This window comes from Lygodium microphyllum, chromosome 3 (genome assembly GCF_053477565.2).
Source record: "Lygodium microphyllum isolate KBCC chromosome 3, Lygodium_microphyllum_v1.1.10, whole genome shotgun sequence".
Classification (NCBI taxonomy): Eukaryota; Viridiplantae; Streptophyta; class Polypodiopsida; order Schizaeales; family Lygodiaceae; genus Lygodium; species Lygodium microphyllum.
Genome location: NC_141137.1, coordinates 33,351,188 through 33,365,902, shown reverse-complemented (window position 1 = coordinate 33,365,902; position 14,715 = coordinate 33,351,188). Strand labels below are relative to the sequence as shown.

At 39.7% G+C, this 14,715-nt stretch overlaps 1 protein-coding gene across 2 annotated transcripts; it reads right to left on the bottom strand.

Annotated features, from left to right (window-relative positions):
• Window positions 1-8,413: 8,413 nt before the first annotated feature.
• On the bottom strand, window positions 8,414-11,369 carry LOC148038209 (WUSCHEL-related homeobox 11-like). 2 transcript variants are annotated; one of them, XM_087675383.1, is made up of 3 exons: window positions 10,624-11,369; window positions 9,397-9,867; window positions 8,414-9,303 (listed from the first exon to the last, which is right to left on the bottom strand). In XM_087675383.1, the coding sequence occupies exons 1-3, from the start codon at window positions 11,030-11,032 to the stop codon at window positions 9,101-9,103; spliced, it is 1,083 nt and encodes a 360-aa protein (XP_087531509.1). In that variant the 5' UTR covers window positions 11,033-11,369; the 3' UTR covers window positions 8,414-9,100. The 2 variants fall into 2 exon arrangements, with proteins under 2 accessions (XP_087531509.1, XP_087531511.1); XM_087675385.1 differs by lacking the exon at window positions 10,624-11,369 and having other exon boundaries at window positions 8,414-8,989; window positions 9,105-9,303; window positions 9,397-10,018.
• Window positions 11,370-14,715: the final 3,346 nt, after the last annotated feature.

Genomic DNA, 14,715 nt, shown 5'->3' with positions numbered 1-14,715 from the left:
TCTCTCTCTCTCTCTCTCTCTCTCTCTCTCTCTTACAAACCTATAAAATGCCATGCTCGGGTTTCAACACTTTTTTATGAAGCCCCTCTCTCTCCCCTTTTTTATTTATCTCGGTCTCTCTCTTCCTTTCCCTCCCTTCTTCTCTCTATTTCTCTCTCTCCTTCCCTCCTCACTCTCACTCAACTCATCTCACTGCAAAGACAATCAAGGATAGAAAATAAAAAGCTTAAAAAACAAAGATACTGAAAGAAATGTTACCCCACCTCTCTTTATCTCTCTCTCCCCCCTCTCCCTTTACTTTTCTTTCTTAACCTTCTCTTTCATTCTCTCATTGTTTTCCTATTTCTCTCTTCCTCTCTCTCACTCTCTGTTTTTTTCTTTCTATCTCTCTTTCTCCCTCTCTCTCTCTTCTTTTCACTCTCCTTCCTCTCTTTACCTCACCCTTCTTTTCTACCTCCTCCTCCTCTCTTCCTTCCCTCTCAGTCTCTCTATTTCTCTCCCCCTCTCCGTCTCTCTATTTCTCTCCCCCTCTTTTTCTCTCTCTATTTCCCTTTCTTTGTTTCCTCTCTCTTTGTTTCTCCCCCTCTCTCTCTCTCTCATTGTTTCGCTCACTCATCCTCCTCTCTCCCTCCCTTTATCTCTCATTTCTCTCTTCCTCTTTCTCTTTGTTTCGTTTCTCCCCTTTCTCTCCCTCTTTCTCTCTTCCTCTCCCTTCCTTCTTCTCCCTCCCTTCCTCCCTCCCTCTCTTTCCATGTATCTATTTGCAAAGAAAAACAAAAAAAGAAAAGAAGAGAACACAAAAATAAAGCAAGAAGAGGCAATGTACCTACCTCAAAGGCCTGAAGATGAAACCCTTTGGACCTTCTCTTCGCACCTTCCCTCCCTTCTCCCTTGTACACTTCTCTTTTTGCTTCGTGTATAGTGGCGGTGGTAGTGACGATGGTGATGAGCTCCCCCCTCTCTCTCTCTCTCTTCCCCTTCCTTTCCCTCTCAAAGCTTTAAGCTCTCTCGCTCTCTCTTTCATTCTTTCTCACAATTTTTTTCTCGGCAAATGTCACGCTTGGGTTTTTGAAACTTTTTTCTCAGACTGGTGTCACTATTAGCTTCACTAAAAGCATCACTATATGCATCGCTATTAGAACTAGTGACACTAATAGTGACGATTTTAGCGACACCACTTTTTTGCATCGCAAATGGCCATCGCTATTGCCCCATTCCCTTGTAGTGATAACCTATCCTAAATGTTACAGATCATAGCTTTCCTAAATGAAGGAACATAAGAAAACAACATTATATTTTCAGGATTACCACATAGATAGGTAGAATATATCCTGATTAACTACAAGTATACTCTATCCTGAATAGTACACGTCACATGTTTCCTTAATGAAGAACACAAGCATATGACATTAAATTTTCAAGATTACCACATAGATAGGTAACAGACATCCTGATTAACTACAAGAACACTCTGTCTTGAATATTACAAGTCACATGTTTCTTGAATGAAAAATAGTAACATATGGCATCAGATTTTCAAGATTACCACATAGTCAAGTAGCATACATCCTGATTAACTACAAGAACATTCTATCCTAAATATTATAGGTCACATATTTCTTGAATGAAAAATAATAGCATACAATGTCAAATTTTCATGATCTAGAGATAGAGTTTTAGGTTCAACTATGAACAAACTCTAATAGGGCACCATCCCGAAGGATTAGCCAAAGATGCATACTTATTGGGCTATCTAAAGAACCTAACTAATGCACATTTCCTCTTCTTCACCTAAGACCCTGAATTGGCTACTAATTCTAACATGCATTCTTTAAGACAACATCAGCTACAATTCTACCATCGCTAACCCTGTTCAGAACTTAAACCAACTATCCCATTTGAACAATAGAACAAATCTAATTTTTGTGATTTATAAGGATAGGGAAACTTGACTTTGCATAGTGGGATTATCTCTACTTGTGTTAGGTACCATAGCTCCTACGACTCCTACAACGCTCTAGCTTTCCTTCTTTAGTGTCGTAATGGATGCAGGACTTCTATGGCTGCAATGGACTTGATGAGATTCAACTTAGATGATAAAAGATATTCTTCTCTCTTTTCCTTCTCTTTATCTCAACCTATTTCTTTCTTTCTCTCTCTCTCCTTTTTCAAGTGTATCAATTCAATGTGGCCATCCTCCCTTCGTTCAGAACGTAGCCTTTTATAGGTTGGGGAGGGGCGGAGGGTGGTTCCCCTCTCTCTCATTTCTCCGTGACTTGGCCTTCCCATTGCAGCTATCAACAGCATGGAAATGTAGCTCCATCTGCTCTCCCTCCTGGTCATGATAACGTACTTACTAATGTTGATCAAGATGATGACAATGATGATCGTGTTGATGATCTTAGCACTAGACGTGGTGAGGCAAGTGCACGTGGTTAGGGAGGTGATAGATGATGTCAATGGAAACCCTAGGTAAGTCAAGTTTAATTTAAAATATTTTTAACAAATTTCTTTTTTTTTAACTTCTTGCCTACATACTAACCTTTGTTTCTAAGTCTAGGAAAAAATGAAGGAATAAGGGAGCGAGGGCGTGTGTTACGGACTTTCACTGGACTTCAAGTCATATCCTGTCATGAGGCACATAAAGGCACAACCAAATGGCACACAAAAAATTTCAATAAGGAATCTTTGTATTCATGATATCGAAAGACACAACATTGAGGCACATCTCAAGACTACACATATCACTAAATTGATTGCTTATTATGCATTCTCTATTTAATAAATTCATGTCAATAAATTATTGATTCACTTTTCTTTAAGTGTTGATGATGATCTAGCATGGCCATGAGACCATTTAGAGACCAATATTCCTAGTGCATCACTTAATGGGGTGATCAGAGCACTGTGATGGGGATATCTGGTACATGCAATACAAGTTATGAAGGGGGAAAGAAGTGTCTGCCAAGTGTAAGAGTGTACACAAGAACCAAGGAGTTACACATAAATGAAGATGGATTAAGTTCTAAGAAGAGGAAGTTGTAAGGTGCCCGCCCATTGGCTGTCCTCCAGGCACGCTTTTAGCGGTCTATCGAGAAACAAATCTAAGTGTCGATGCTCGGCACTCCCATGAAATGTTCTGAGTTTTGTTGCCTAGGGTTTCCCGAATCCGCCTCGCAACGGAACGTTCACAGCTGAACCCACTAGGATCTACTTGAATTTTGGGCTCCTAGTGGCCAAGGTCTCCTAACAGCATTCTAGCGTTGAATCTTGGATATCCTACTTTACACAGAGATATCCAAGCCAAAGTAGACCCATGCCGCACTTGGTTCAAAGAGAATGGGAAACGAGAGGGATGCGCCGCTCAATCTCTCTGTCCGTAGGGCATAGTCCCATTCTGGTCCCCTAAAACGGCATGAATAAAGGTTCTATCCTAACAATTTCTAAGGTCGAAGATGGTAAACCTTGTGAGAAGCCTCCCACTTCTCTGGGATCACCCTGCCGTAGGATGGACCCGTCGGGGGTTCTACCCATCCGCTTCCCTTAATAGCTTTAGTTTTCTAATTAGGTCCTACCACATTTATATGCAACACTTAAGTCAGCTTCATTAATTAAGCCTTTTAGGGAACATGGTTTGTTTGCATAACTTATAGCACAGACACAAAAATAGAGTAAAGCAATCTATTGACAAACAAGTTCAAACAAGTTCCTTAACTTATCTTCAAGTTAATCTTTGTCTCCCGCCCATACAAGAGAAATTATGTATCCCTTCTGTCCAATAGAAGTAACTGGTCCAAATCACATGGCACCACAAATTCCATATCTTTCTGACCCAGCAAAAGATACACAGAATTCCATGAGGGTATTATGCCCACCAAGATTTCACCCTTGTAACTAGTATTTAGGGTTCCAAGATCCCATCTTGGGTCACGAAGGGGCTTCTCAGATTCTAGGAACAATGCAGGATTTACAGCCGGAGCCCCCTCTGGCACCTACATTTCCTACTGCCTGAGATTATCCCTTCTGACAGACCTTTCACCTACATAGCCAGTCCAAGCCTCTCATAGCGATAATCATGATCTGCTTGGAGTAGGGTCTCGCCGCTAGCTTGGGGGTAGCCTAACGGGATCCTTCCTTTTATTCTGTTTAACAATAATTTCAATTAGAGATCTAGATTCTAGCAAACACAAACAGTTCTTTCAAATGTATATCAGATGATGCAATGGCAATCACACCATCATGCAATTCACAGCTTCACATAGCCAAGGTAGACCTTATCCTAAGGTAACCTCACACTCTAATGAGGATACTCCTCCCCATAAAGAAGTGTTGAGTACATCTCTTATAACATGTTAAGCAAGGCATACATTTCCCGTTTGGGCTATCTTACCCAACATAAGCGAAATTATTTAAAGAAATATATTGTGCCAATAACTCAACGAGATGACTTATAGGACTCTTAAATAAACATCAGTTTCTATAACCATCTCTTTTCAACTGTTAACCTTGTCACATTTGACCATAACTATATTGAATGCACATAAAGACATATGTACAATAACCTATGGCAAATAATTCTAACATGATTCTATGACTTGGAATCTCAATTAATCTAGCTGCAAATCATAACGATTAATTATTTATGCTTGTACTAATATATTTTCTGGATGAGCTATCAATTCGTGTAAGTGAAGAATATGGAAGCTAATATCTTATGTAATTGTTTTATATAGCAAAATAATAATCTAGTAATGAATAACCTGGTTTGGCAACATGATGACATTAGGAATTTCATCTTTACTCGTGCTTGCATTAGCCACACCCGATGTTCTGTTGGTAGTGGCAACTCCTGCAACCTCGGGCACTCTCGTATCATTGGCCACACCAGTTGCTTGATCGGTTGCCTTGGTCCCCATTGTTTTTCCACTTCGTCACTTTGGAGCCATCGTCCACAAGTGGTTCAAGATATAGGAAAGGTGGAATAGATTCAAGATGAGAGTGTGTAAGAGAATATGGCTTAGTTGAAGATCGAGACAAGGGAATTGAGCTAACTCTCTTCCTCTCTCTCTCTCTCTCTCTCTCTCTCTCTCTCTCTCTCTCTCTCTCTCTCTCTCAAGCTTTCTTTCACAATCTCTTGGAAGGGTATCCTTCTCTCTACCTCTCTCTCGTAGCCTCTCGGGTTCTCATTATGCTCTCTTGTGCCTCCCCATATTTATAGTGAATTAGAGAAGAGGGCTTGTGGCTAAGAAGTGGAGCTCTTTGTGGAGGGGGATATTGGAAAGTTCTATGATGGTTCCATTGGCTCTGAAAGGGGGGTAAAACCCTAAGACACTTGACACTTGGTTAGAAAGCTCTCAGTTTACTTCTTCTTTTCTCTGTTCGAAGTGTTGTTTTCTATCTGTAGACTGCGATCGTGGCGCACGTGATTTCGCAAATCCCTCTCTTTGTTATTTCTTTTTATAAAATCTCCAAAACTAACTAAAACATCACTTTTCTTTTCTTTTAAATGACATCTAGTTCTAGAAATCTCTATATCTTTTTTAAGAATAATATCTAAAATATCTAAAATATGCTAGTTTTGCCCAAAATCTAATAATTTTTTACCATCCAAACTATACACATTAATACTAGTGATTAATATAGCTCATAAGTCTCCTTCACGTTGTAACTTACGTGAAGGGTGGCTATAGTCCTTGCCAATCCGAGAAAAATATCAAATTTACGACTCTCGATTTTTTTAACATATATTTTTAATTAAATAAAAATATTTAATTATTAACGTTAGTTTTTTTTTTCTTTAGTTAGTCTTTAGTTAGTAATCTTACTAACTTATTAATTGACTAACCAACTTTTAAACTAACCAACTAACTTTTATTGTGTGGAAATATTACAAAAGTGCATTAGCATTGTGTGTATGTATTTATATGTGCATCATCCAAGGATACCTAGGAACGTTTACTTGTGTGTTATGAGCATTGCATTCATTTGGGGTCATCCTCTCCCTTACAAGTCAAGGTTTAAGGTATTTTCTTTCATTAAGAAAGACAAGAGAGGTGAATCTCTCACTAAGAAAGACAAGAGATGTGATCTAGAAGTGAGGAGAGAAGTGATTTTCTCTTTCTAAGGTCTAAAAAGACACAAGCTTTTGTGTGAAAGTCAATCTTAAGGTTGAGACCCAATGCAATTTAATGAACTCTCCTTAAGGTGGTTGCATGGACCACAAGTTAAGAGTACAATTTAAGAAGCTGTTCTTTTTAAAAAAGACATGGTGAATCCATTTTTAAACTATCTCACAATAGAAAGACAATCTCTAAAAATGGGCCGCAAGGTTATCGAAAACAACAAGATCTATAACTTTCATGTTGGACGTTTTTTCATCTGAACAACGCACATTGAGATATCTTGAAATTAGTACTCCAGAGTAGGTCCCAGAACAACCACATCTTGCATGAAGATCAACTCAAGTCTCTCTTCAAGAAGAGAACCTCTTGAAAGCCTACAAAAGAGGAGGCTCTCCTTGGGTGTGGGAGAGGTAAAGGAAGCATCACTTTGCATGCATCCAAGAGGAGAAGAGAAGGTGCAAGTGTTATGGAAGCTCTGCTGAAATCAAGTGTTGCAGAAGCTCTGCTGAAATCAAGTTCCAAGAGGAGAAGAGAAGATGCATGTGCTGCAAAAGCTTTGTTGAAATCAAGTTCTAAGAGGAGAAGAGAAGGTGCAAGTGCTACGGAAGCTCTGCTGAAATCAAGGGCCCAAGAGGAGAGCCCTACACATATTGTGTAGGAGAGAAGGAGACTCGAGAAGGATCAAAAGGTGCCAACTTCCAAGTTGTGCAACTGTTAGCCGATTTTCTACCGTGCAAGGAACCGTGATCTTGTTTCCAAGATCTACAAGTAAGAACTGGCTTATGTGTAACGGAGGAGCTTGCTCCTTGTCAATAATATAACTCCACAAGGGAGGGGACTGGCCTATCTTCTAGTCCCTAGTGTGTTGCCAATTTCTCTACCTCTCTCTCTCTCTCTCTACATCTTTCTTTTCTCTCATCTATTCTCCCTCTGTGTGCGAGCATAATATTCGCCATATATATTTTAAGTATATAAGAAAGTCGAGCATGTATCTTAGATCTTATAACACCCTAGTGACATTGCACATGTGAGGCTTCACCACTCTTAAGCATAACATTACAAATCGATGGGAACTAATCAATATTGAGTAATCTCCATAATGAGTAAACCATATTTTAATGTAAATTATAATAGCATGTAAAATTAACACTTATTTCCATTTAAATGTAAAATTCCAATAATAAACATGGGCTCTTGCTTGTGTATTAATAAGTAGATAAAGATATGCACGCATGCATACACGTGCATGATCAGCTCTCTACCCCTCCAAATCTAAATCTTGTATGGTTGGTGATGCTTATTGGTAGCTACATGCAATCTAAATCCAGTACATCAAAGGCCATCACTCTTTTCCATACATGCTTCAAAATGTGCAATACACATCGTTGTTCTCACTTGTGTTAGTAAGGAGAAGCATCTGAGGCCAGTGCCATGCCTTGACAATTAATTAGAGTTTTGAGAGTGTAGCAAGTACGAAACAATGACCATATTTTTAGTAAACAAGAAAAAGAATATGTCACACCATGTCCACTTTATTTTTAAGACTCCCACAAAAGTCTAGTAAGAGATGGGGTGGCAATACCCTAAACATGTGCATGCATGCAAACACTCATGTGCCTGCATAGCATCTGCACACGTGCGTGCGTGCGTACGCATGCGCGCACGCACACACACACACACACTCACTCACTCACATACACACACACACACACACACACACTCTCTCTCTCTCTCTCTCTCTCTCTCTCTCTCTCTCTCTCTCTCTCTCTCTCTCTCTCTCTCTCTCATGAGAAAATAAAATATTGTAAGATCAAAGCATTTACTATATGCAAAATCACATGGTCCAACTTCATAGATTACACTATTATTGCATATGGCCAAAACCTCAATTTTTAGGTGTTATTACCCAATTGGAGATGGTGCTGAGGGTCAACAAGTTGGAATACATTTAGATGAGGTGTTACAAATTTTGCGAGTTGAATCAAAGATGTGGCAACTTCTAATTTTTGCATTTCAATTGGCACACATCTAATCGCAAGCCTCTACATCGCAAAAAACACAAAGCCATATGGCACTTCTAATGTTTGAATGTACCATCAATTCAATCCGTAGCCTTAATTAACAATGACCTTGGTATATATAGTGTGACAGCCTAACACTCCCAAGTCCTTAAAGGGGAAAGGGCAAAGGTCAAAGTTTTTAACCTTGTTAATCTACAACAATTATTTTGATCAAATGTTTATCCCAATGTTATTTGTACCAATAAAATTGTGTGGTTATGTATGTGGACGTGGCAAACTAGTGCACATGTCACTGAATCATATGACGTCCGTTCATTTAGTATAAGAGACGTGTCTTGGCCATGTGCTTGGTGATGAGTCGTGACGATGGCAGAGCACGTCTCATCGCCGATCGATCTTTGGATTAGGCATGACGGGTCAAGGAAACGTGTTAGTATTGGAAGATTTCCTGCTCGTTTTGTCTGTGTGGAGAATTGAGATGCAGATTTTGTCTAAGGGTTGCTGGAAGTTTCCGGGAACAGTGACTGCTATACTGCAATTGAGAATATCTGTACCGAGTTTGTTTCTTTCAGCAGGTAGAGTGCCTGCAGGCAATGATTTGGAAAATGAAGGGAGACGGAATGTATGTACAGGAGGCCGCCATTCGGTTCTAATGCCTGTCTGTCACTGCATTCCCCAGAGGATTTGACAGAGGGCTGCAAGAAACCTGAGAGGGGCCGCAACACATTTGATAAAAGCTTCCAACAATCAGCTCCATGTTGCTGCCAAATATCATTTTCTCCACAGGCTAAGAGGTTGCAAGCCTACGCACATTCCATTCCTTACGTAAGCAGTTGTCAACCGAGTCTACAGACGCAATCAGATTTATCAGATGGTGCAGCCAGAAAGCATTAAGAGAGGCTCTTATTTAAAAAGGTCTCTTCCATTGCCGTTCACAACAGCACGGGCCATGGCTACTCACTTGACCAAAGTGTAGCTTTCTCCTGCACAAAGAGGCTGGAGAGTGAAGCCTGTCTCATCTGTTGGAACCATCTGCCTCTGGAAATCCAGAAGCGCTGACCCCTCTCCAAAACTGCCTTTGAGATCAAGGGCACCGGCAGGAACTTCCCAGGGCTTGCCATCAATCAGAACTATGATGGTACTAAACTCTCTGATCCCACCTAACAACATCAGGTTTGTGATCCACTCATCAGAAGACACCACTATAAACCACAACATTCATTTCTACAGGCCTCCAACAAGTAGCAGCGTACCTGTTTGAGCAAACCTTGCCTGGCACATGGTCGAGGTGTCCACTCCAGGACTCTCAAGCATCTGGCTTGATGAATTAGAAATGCTGGATAAGGTGCCATCATACGGGAATGCCCCCTTTGCAAACCGGCTGTTCTCATGGAACATCTCAGTTGCAGGCCTTTTATCCTTCCTGGATTCTACCTCATCCATCTCTAATTCAGAGTCCCCGTCCTTCAGCGTCACAAATTGCTGCTTCCTCTTCGCTCGAGCTTTCCGATTTTGGAACCAGTTGTAAACGTTTGTCTCAGAAATTTGTCCATGTTGACCAAGGTCGGCGGTTATCTCTTTTATCTTCTGCTTGCTGGGAGTCCCGTTGCTCTTCTCAAACAGATTCTCCAGGATTTGAAGCTGGACCTGGCTCGGTGTCCACCGCTGTCTTCCACTCGATCTAGCACCTAAAACTGGATCAAATGAAAGCTGCTGTCCACCAGCTAGCATGCCTGTAATGTTGGTTAGTGCATTGATTGATTGAGCCCAAACCAAGCCACTAAATCTCCAAAAGATCAGCCTTAGCTACACATGAGATGCAAACCCAAGTTGCAACCAATATAAGGAGTGTTATATGACACTCTATACAATAGAGACAGGTATATCTCTGCAGTATAAGCAAAGAGATGTCTGTTAGACAGTTCTAACACACAGGATCAACTTAGACAGCAATCAAACATATTTATTTGATATGCAAGCTTACCGTAATGGTGGCCATATTAACCACAAAGAGAAAACAACGGTATGAAAGTCTTCTTCCTTATCAGGCCAAGAAAACCAGATATGTAGCAATACAATGATAATAGGTCTAGGCGAATTAAGGCACATGCAAGAGTGGAGTTATTGAAGAGCAACCGAACAGAGATTTCCGTTGTGTGTTATTGAGACTTGACCATGTTTCTATGCACATTCATGTGCACTAACAGCATATAAACTCTGTTGCAATACCATAAAATATCGTACCAGGTAAATGGATTGATATTAATCAGACCCTTCAATAAGAAGAAATTTCAGGCAATGGATTCTCGGCTGCTGGACACAAACACGACATGAAACACGAATGAATGAGCTTCCCATTAAGGTTGCCTGCATTGATGGCCTTAGGTGCCCTGCTGCATGGTGTCCTATAAACTGGTTAAATGGCATTCCAGAAAAGCTTGTTTATTGTGCAGAACAGAGGATGACAATGCAGATGTTACAATTACTTGGAATGAGAGCCTGTTGTGCCATCACTGCCTTGTGCATTTCCACAAGCTGGCTGCAGATGGTGGAGTAGACGGAGATTTGGCGGCGCAAGGTCTCGAATTGCTCATCAGTCATCACGCGGCCACACTTGAGGAGGTAAGAAAAGTTCGGTTGCGGCTCCGCCACCGCGGCGGCAGTGGCGGTGGTGGAAGCTTTGATAGACGCTGACACCATAGCGGCAGAATTAGCAGAAGCACTCGAACAAGAGGGACCGTTAACGTTCCTTGCTGCATTCTGATTCGCCTGCTCCTGATCATGATGATACGTTGGAGATGCAGCCATATTCATCAACATCTCCTCTTTAATATTCTTCTTGATGTGATCAGCTTTATTAGGCTTGGATGCAGCTGCATCAGACTGCATTTCGTCGACAGATTAATGCAGCCTTTCCATGAGAGGCATCAAGACGCGGCACGTTGCAGAAGCTGCTTACACATTGAGATGAGCCGTTTGAGCTTCGGCTTGAAGCAATGGCTACTGGCATGCGGACAGAGTTAACAGGCTAGGTACGTCCCAGGACATAGAATTAGGCAGAGCTACGGCGGGAAGCTTTTTGGAAATAGAAAGTAAGTATCGATTGGAAGGATGACGATAATGCGATGATCGAGGCGGTAACCCTGCACGCAACGAAAGGCACAGCCATCGCTGCTGGGTGTGAATGTTTTGTTGTGGAGATATTATGATGCCGTGGTGACCATCATCATTGTCATCGTCATATTTGGAGGTCTTACATGCTGAGTAACGTTTTAAGCAAAGCTCAAAACCATCCAATGAATCGGTGGCACACTCGCAAGGAATTGGAAACATTAGGCCGAGGGCCCGGCCCGCTCATGATCGAAATTCCCAAAGGTGAACAAAGGTTGGAAATTTAGAAAATAATGTCGCATAGCCGATTGCCTGGTGGTCATTAGTACTTGGTTTATGGGTTCAAGCCTCCTTGGGTGCATCACTTTTTTGTTAAAATGATGCATCACTTCATTGTTAAAATGATGCACTCCTTTTATGGTATTCTTAGTAAGAAACGGAACACCACCTATATCCCAACAAGTGTGGCATCTCATCTTGTAGGATAGGATGTTACGAAGCTCCTCCGATGAGGGGATTGGAACCAAAGACTTGTCAGTATGCACACAACCACTCCTACTATCTACACTGTCACTCGATGACATGTTAGGTGCATCACTTGGTTGGGGACACATGTTTACATGCTACAGTTGCATAAGTTTGGGCTCTTGCCCACTTAAATACTCGATTCATCCTCAATGAGGAGGGTCCCAAATACAATCAAGCCCCACTATTCATTTGGTTTGCGAGCTATCCTTTCTATGGGAAGAATGTCAACGCAGCTCTTGCCCACTCTCTCAACTAATATTTTGAGGGAGGTGCCCTCCCTTATGACCATTTGGGTGTATGTGTTTTATCTTTAAATTTTTAAACAACAATATTTAGAACATTGCATGTGCCTTGTTGGTACACAAAGCTTGCTCTCTAGGAAGTGCATGTTGTGGAGGAGCATGAGAATATCCTTATAATAACAAGGTACACATAATGCATGCTATTACTGTAACTTGCTCCATATCAAGGAGCATGAGAATCTCCTCATAAACAAGGTATACATAGTGTGTATTATTAGGGCAACCTACTCTACATCAAAGTCATTGGTTTGTGTCATGCCTTCCACCCGTGCTTCAAGCAGCCTAATGATCATATACATAGTACCTCTGCAAATAAGGACTGCTCCAACTATAAGGTACACAAGTATGTGTTGTCCATTACTACAAAAAATAAAATGAAACGAACCTAATGAAATTTATCTAGTGTTAGTTTGAATACTATGAAACTAGCATAAGCCAAATTAGCTTTACACAAACCTAATGCTAAACTAATTTTACATAAAAACTAGGCATAACCTCGTGGGGTCACTCATAAATGTGTAAGTATATCATGTGGGGTTCAAAATAAGGGATGTTTAAATACTATTTTTATATAATTTTACACAGAGAAAGGTACCATATAAAAGGGCTATTTACAAATCAGATTGATAAGGGGTGTATTTTATTTAGGAAAAAATCATAGATAAGGGTAGTTTTAAATGCCCCTTGAAAGGATGTGATATATAGGGTTTATATATAGTGAATCCCCCAAGGACAACCTAACCCAATAGGTATATTAAATTATTGTTACAACAATACAAATAGTAAATCTAGTCGTATTTATCTTTACATCTATTTATTGTTGGAAATGTGTCTCTAGGCACATTTATTAGCATGTTTAACAACCATTTAATCATGTTGTTAAGCACATCCATAAACACGAACCTGCCAAGTTCTTTGAATAGAGCTAAATAGTTTTGAAAATGATAAAATGACAAAATCAAGATTCACCAAAACAACAAATAGTAATATAGTAAGCAAAAATATACATTTCAAAAAAAAGGAGAAAGAAAAATAAATTCTTCTTTGAGTTTGGTTATGCATCACACAATTTCCCCTCTTTTGAACTCTAATGAAAATTTTAAAAATAACCAAGTTTGTTGTTTCTTGAGAACAAGAAAAAGAAAAAGAAAATGTACAATCTTTTGAAGAAATATAACATTTTTTTAAAAGAAAAAGAGGAGAAATAAAAATATCATGTTATTCTTTGAGCTTGCTTACCCAGCCCAATGGTCCTTTGTTGTCCCTCTATTGAACCCCTCTCTTGAACTATGAAGAAGAAATAAAAAAGTATCATCCTATGTTCTTGAGAAGAAGAAGAAGAAGAAGAAGTAGTAGTAGTAGTAGTAGTAGTAGTAGTAGTAGTAGTAGTAGTAGTAGTAGTAGTAGTAGTAGTAGTGGTAGTAGTGGTAGTAGTGGTAGTAGTGGTAGTAGTGGTAGTAGTGGTAGTAGTGGTAGTAGTGGTAGTAGTGGTAGTAGTGGTAGTAGTGGTAGTAGTGGTTAATAATGTCTATCTTGTACTAGCCATGATTTAATATGCTTTTTTAATGTACCAGTGTACTTAGGTTAGAAATATCCTAGAAATTAGTGCTTAACATATAGCGTAAATGGTATAGATATTCACATATAATATTCCTCAATAATTTGCTTATAAGATCATGAAGTATTAGCTTGTTATAATAAGCTTAATATAATTATTAGATAAATTAGTAAATAAAAGTAGCTAAATATTAGTTAATTATCAATATTTATATTAATAAATAATTATTTTATTTTATTCAAAATATAATTCAATTTCATGTGCATATTTTAATATCTCCATGGCATATGCGGGTGAAAAGTGCAAAGAGAGAGAAATGCTCACGAAACAAAAGGCAAAGCTTTCATTAGCCGAGTCATCAGAAGAATGATGAGCATGTAGTAAGAGAACATTCATGGTAAGTTTCAAAGTGTTGATGCATTAAAGGCCTTCATACAACACTTGGCCAACTAAAGGATATTGGGAAGTGTGCAATCACATCAACTATGTATAGATGCCACAAGATCATACCTTAAAAGCATCCATCTTCTATAAGGTTCGATGCATGCAATATTACAAGTGAGAAGATTCCAAAAGATATTAAGTGTTTGATTCTAGCTGTAAAGGAAGCTACAACTAGTCACAAAGTTGTGGAGAACATATAACCACGATGGCCCCATCTTTGTTCTTGTAATTGTTGTTCTTGTAGTTGCTGCAAATCCAATAAGTCAAAGAAGTCCTACCACTTTACATGAAGTATCCCTTCTTCAGGAATACACACAAGAGGATCATTTAGTGATATACGAATGAAGCATTGGTATGTAGTCAAGGAAGGAACATCTCTCGGTAAAGATATAGAAGCTAAAGTTGTTTGGTCACACAAGGGACCCAACCTACCATGTCCAACTATTTTTTTCTCAACAGATCAAATTCATCACACTTATGATTCTCCATGAGTGATGGGATTTTAGGCATGGTTCGGATTGTAAAGGTGGCAAACAAAGGCCTTTTAAAGATAGCATATGTCGCAAAGTATTTAAAAGAACAAGTGGAGCACACTTATTGGAAGCATAAGCTACATATAAAAACGTGCA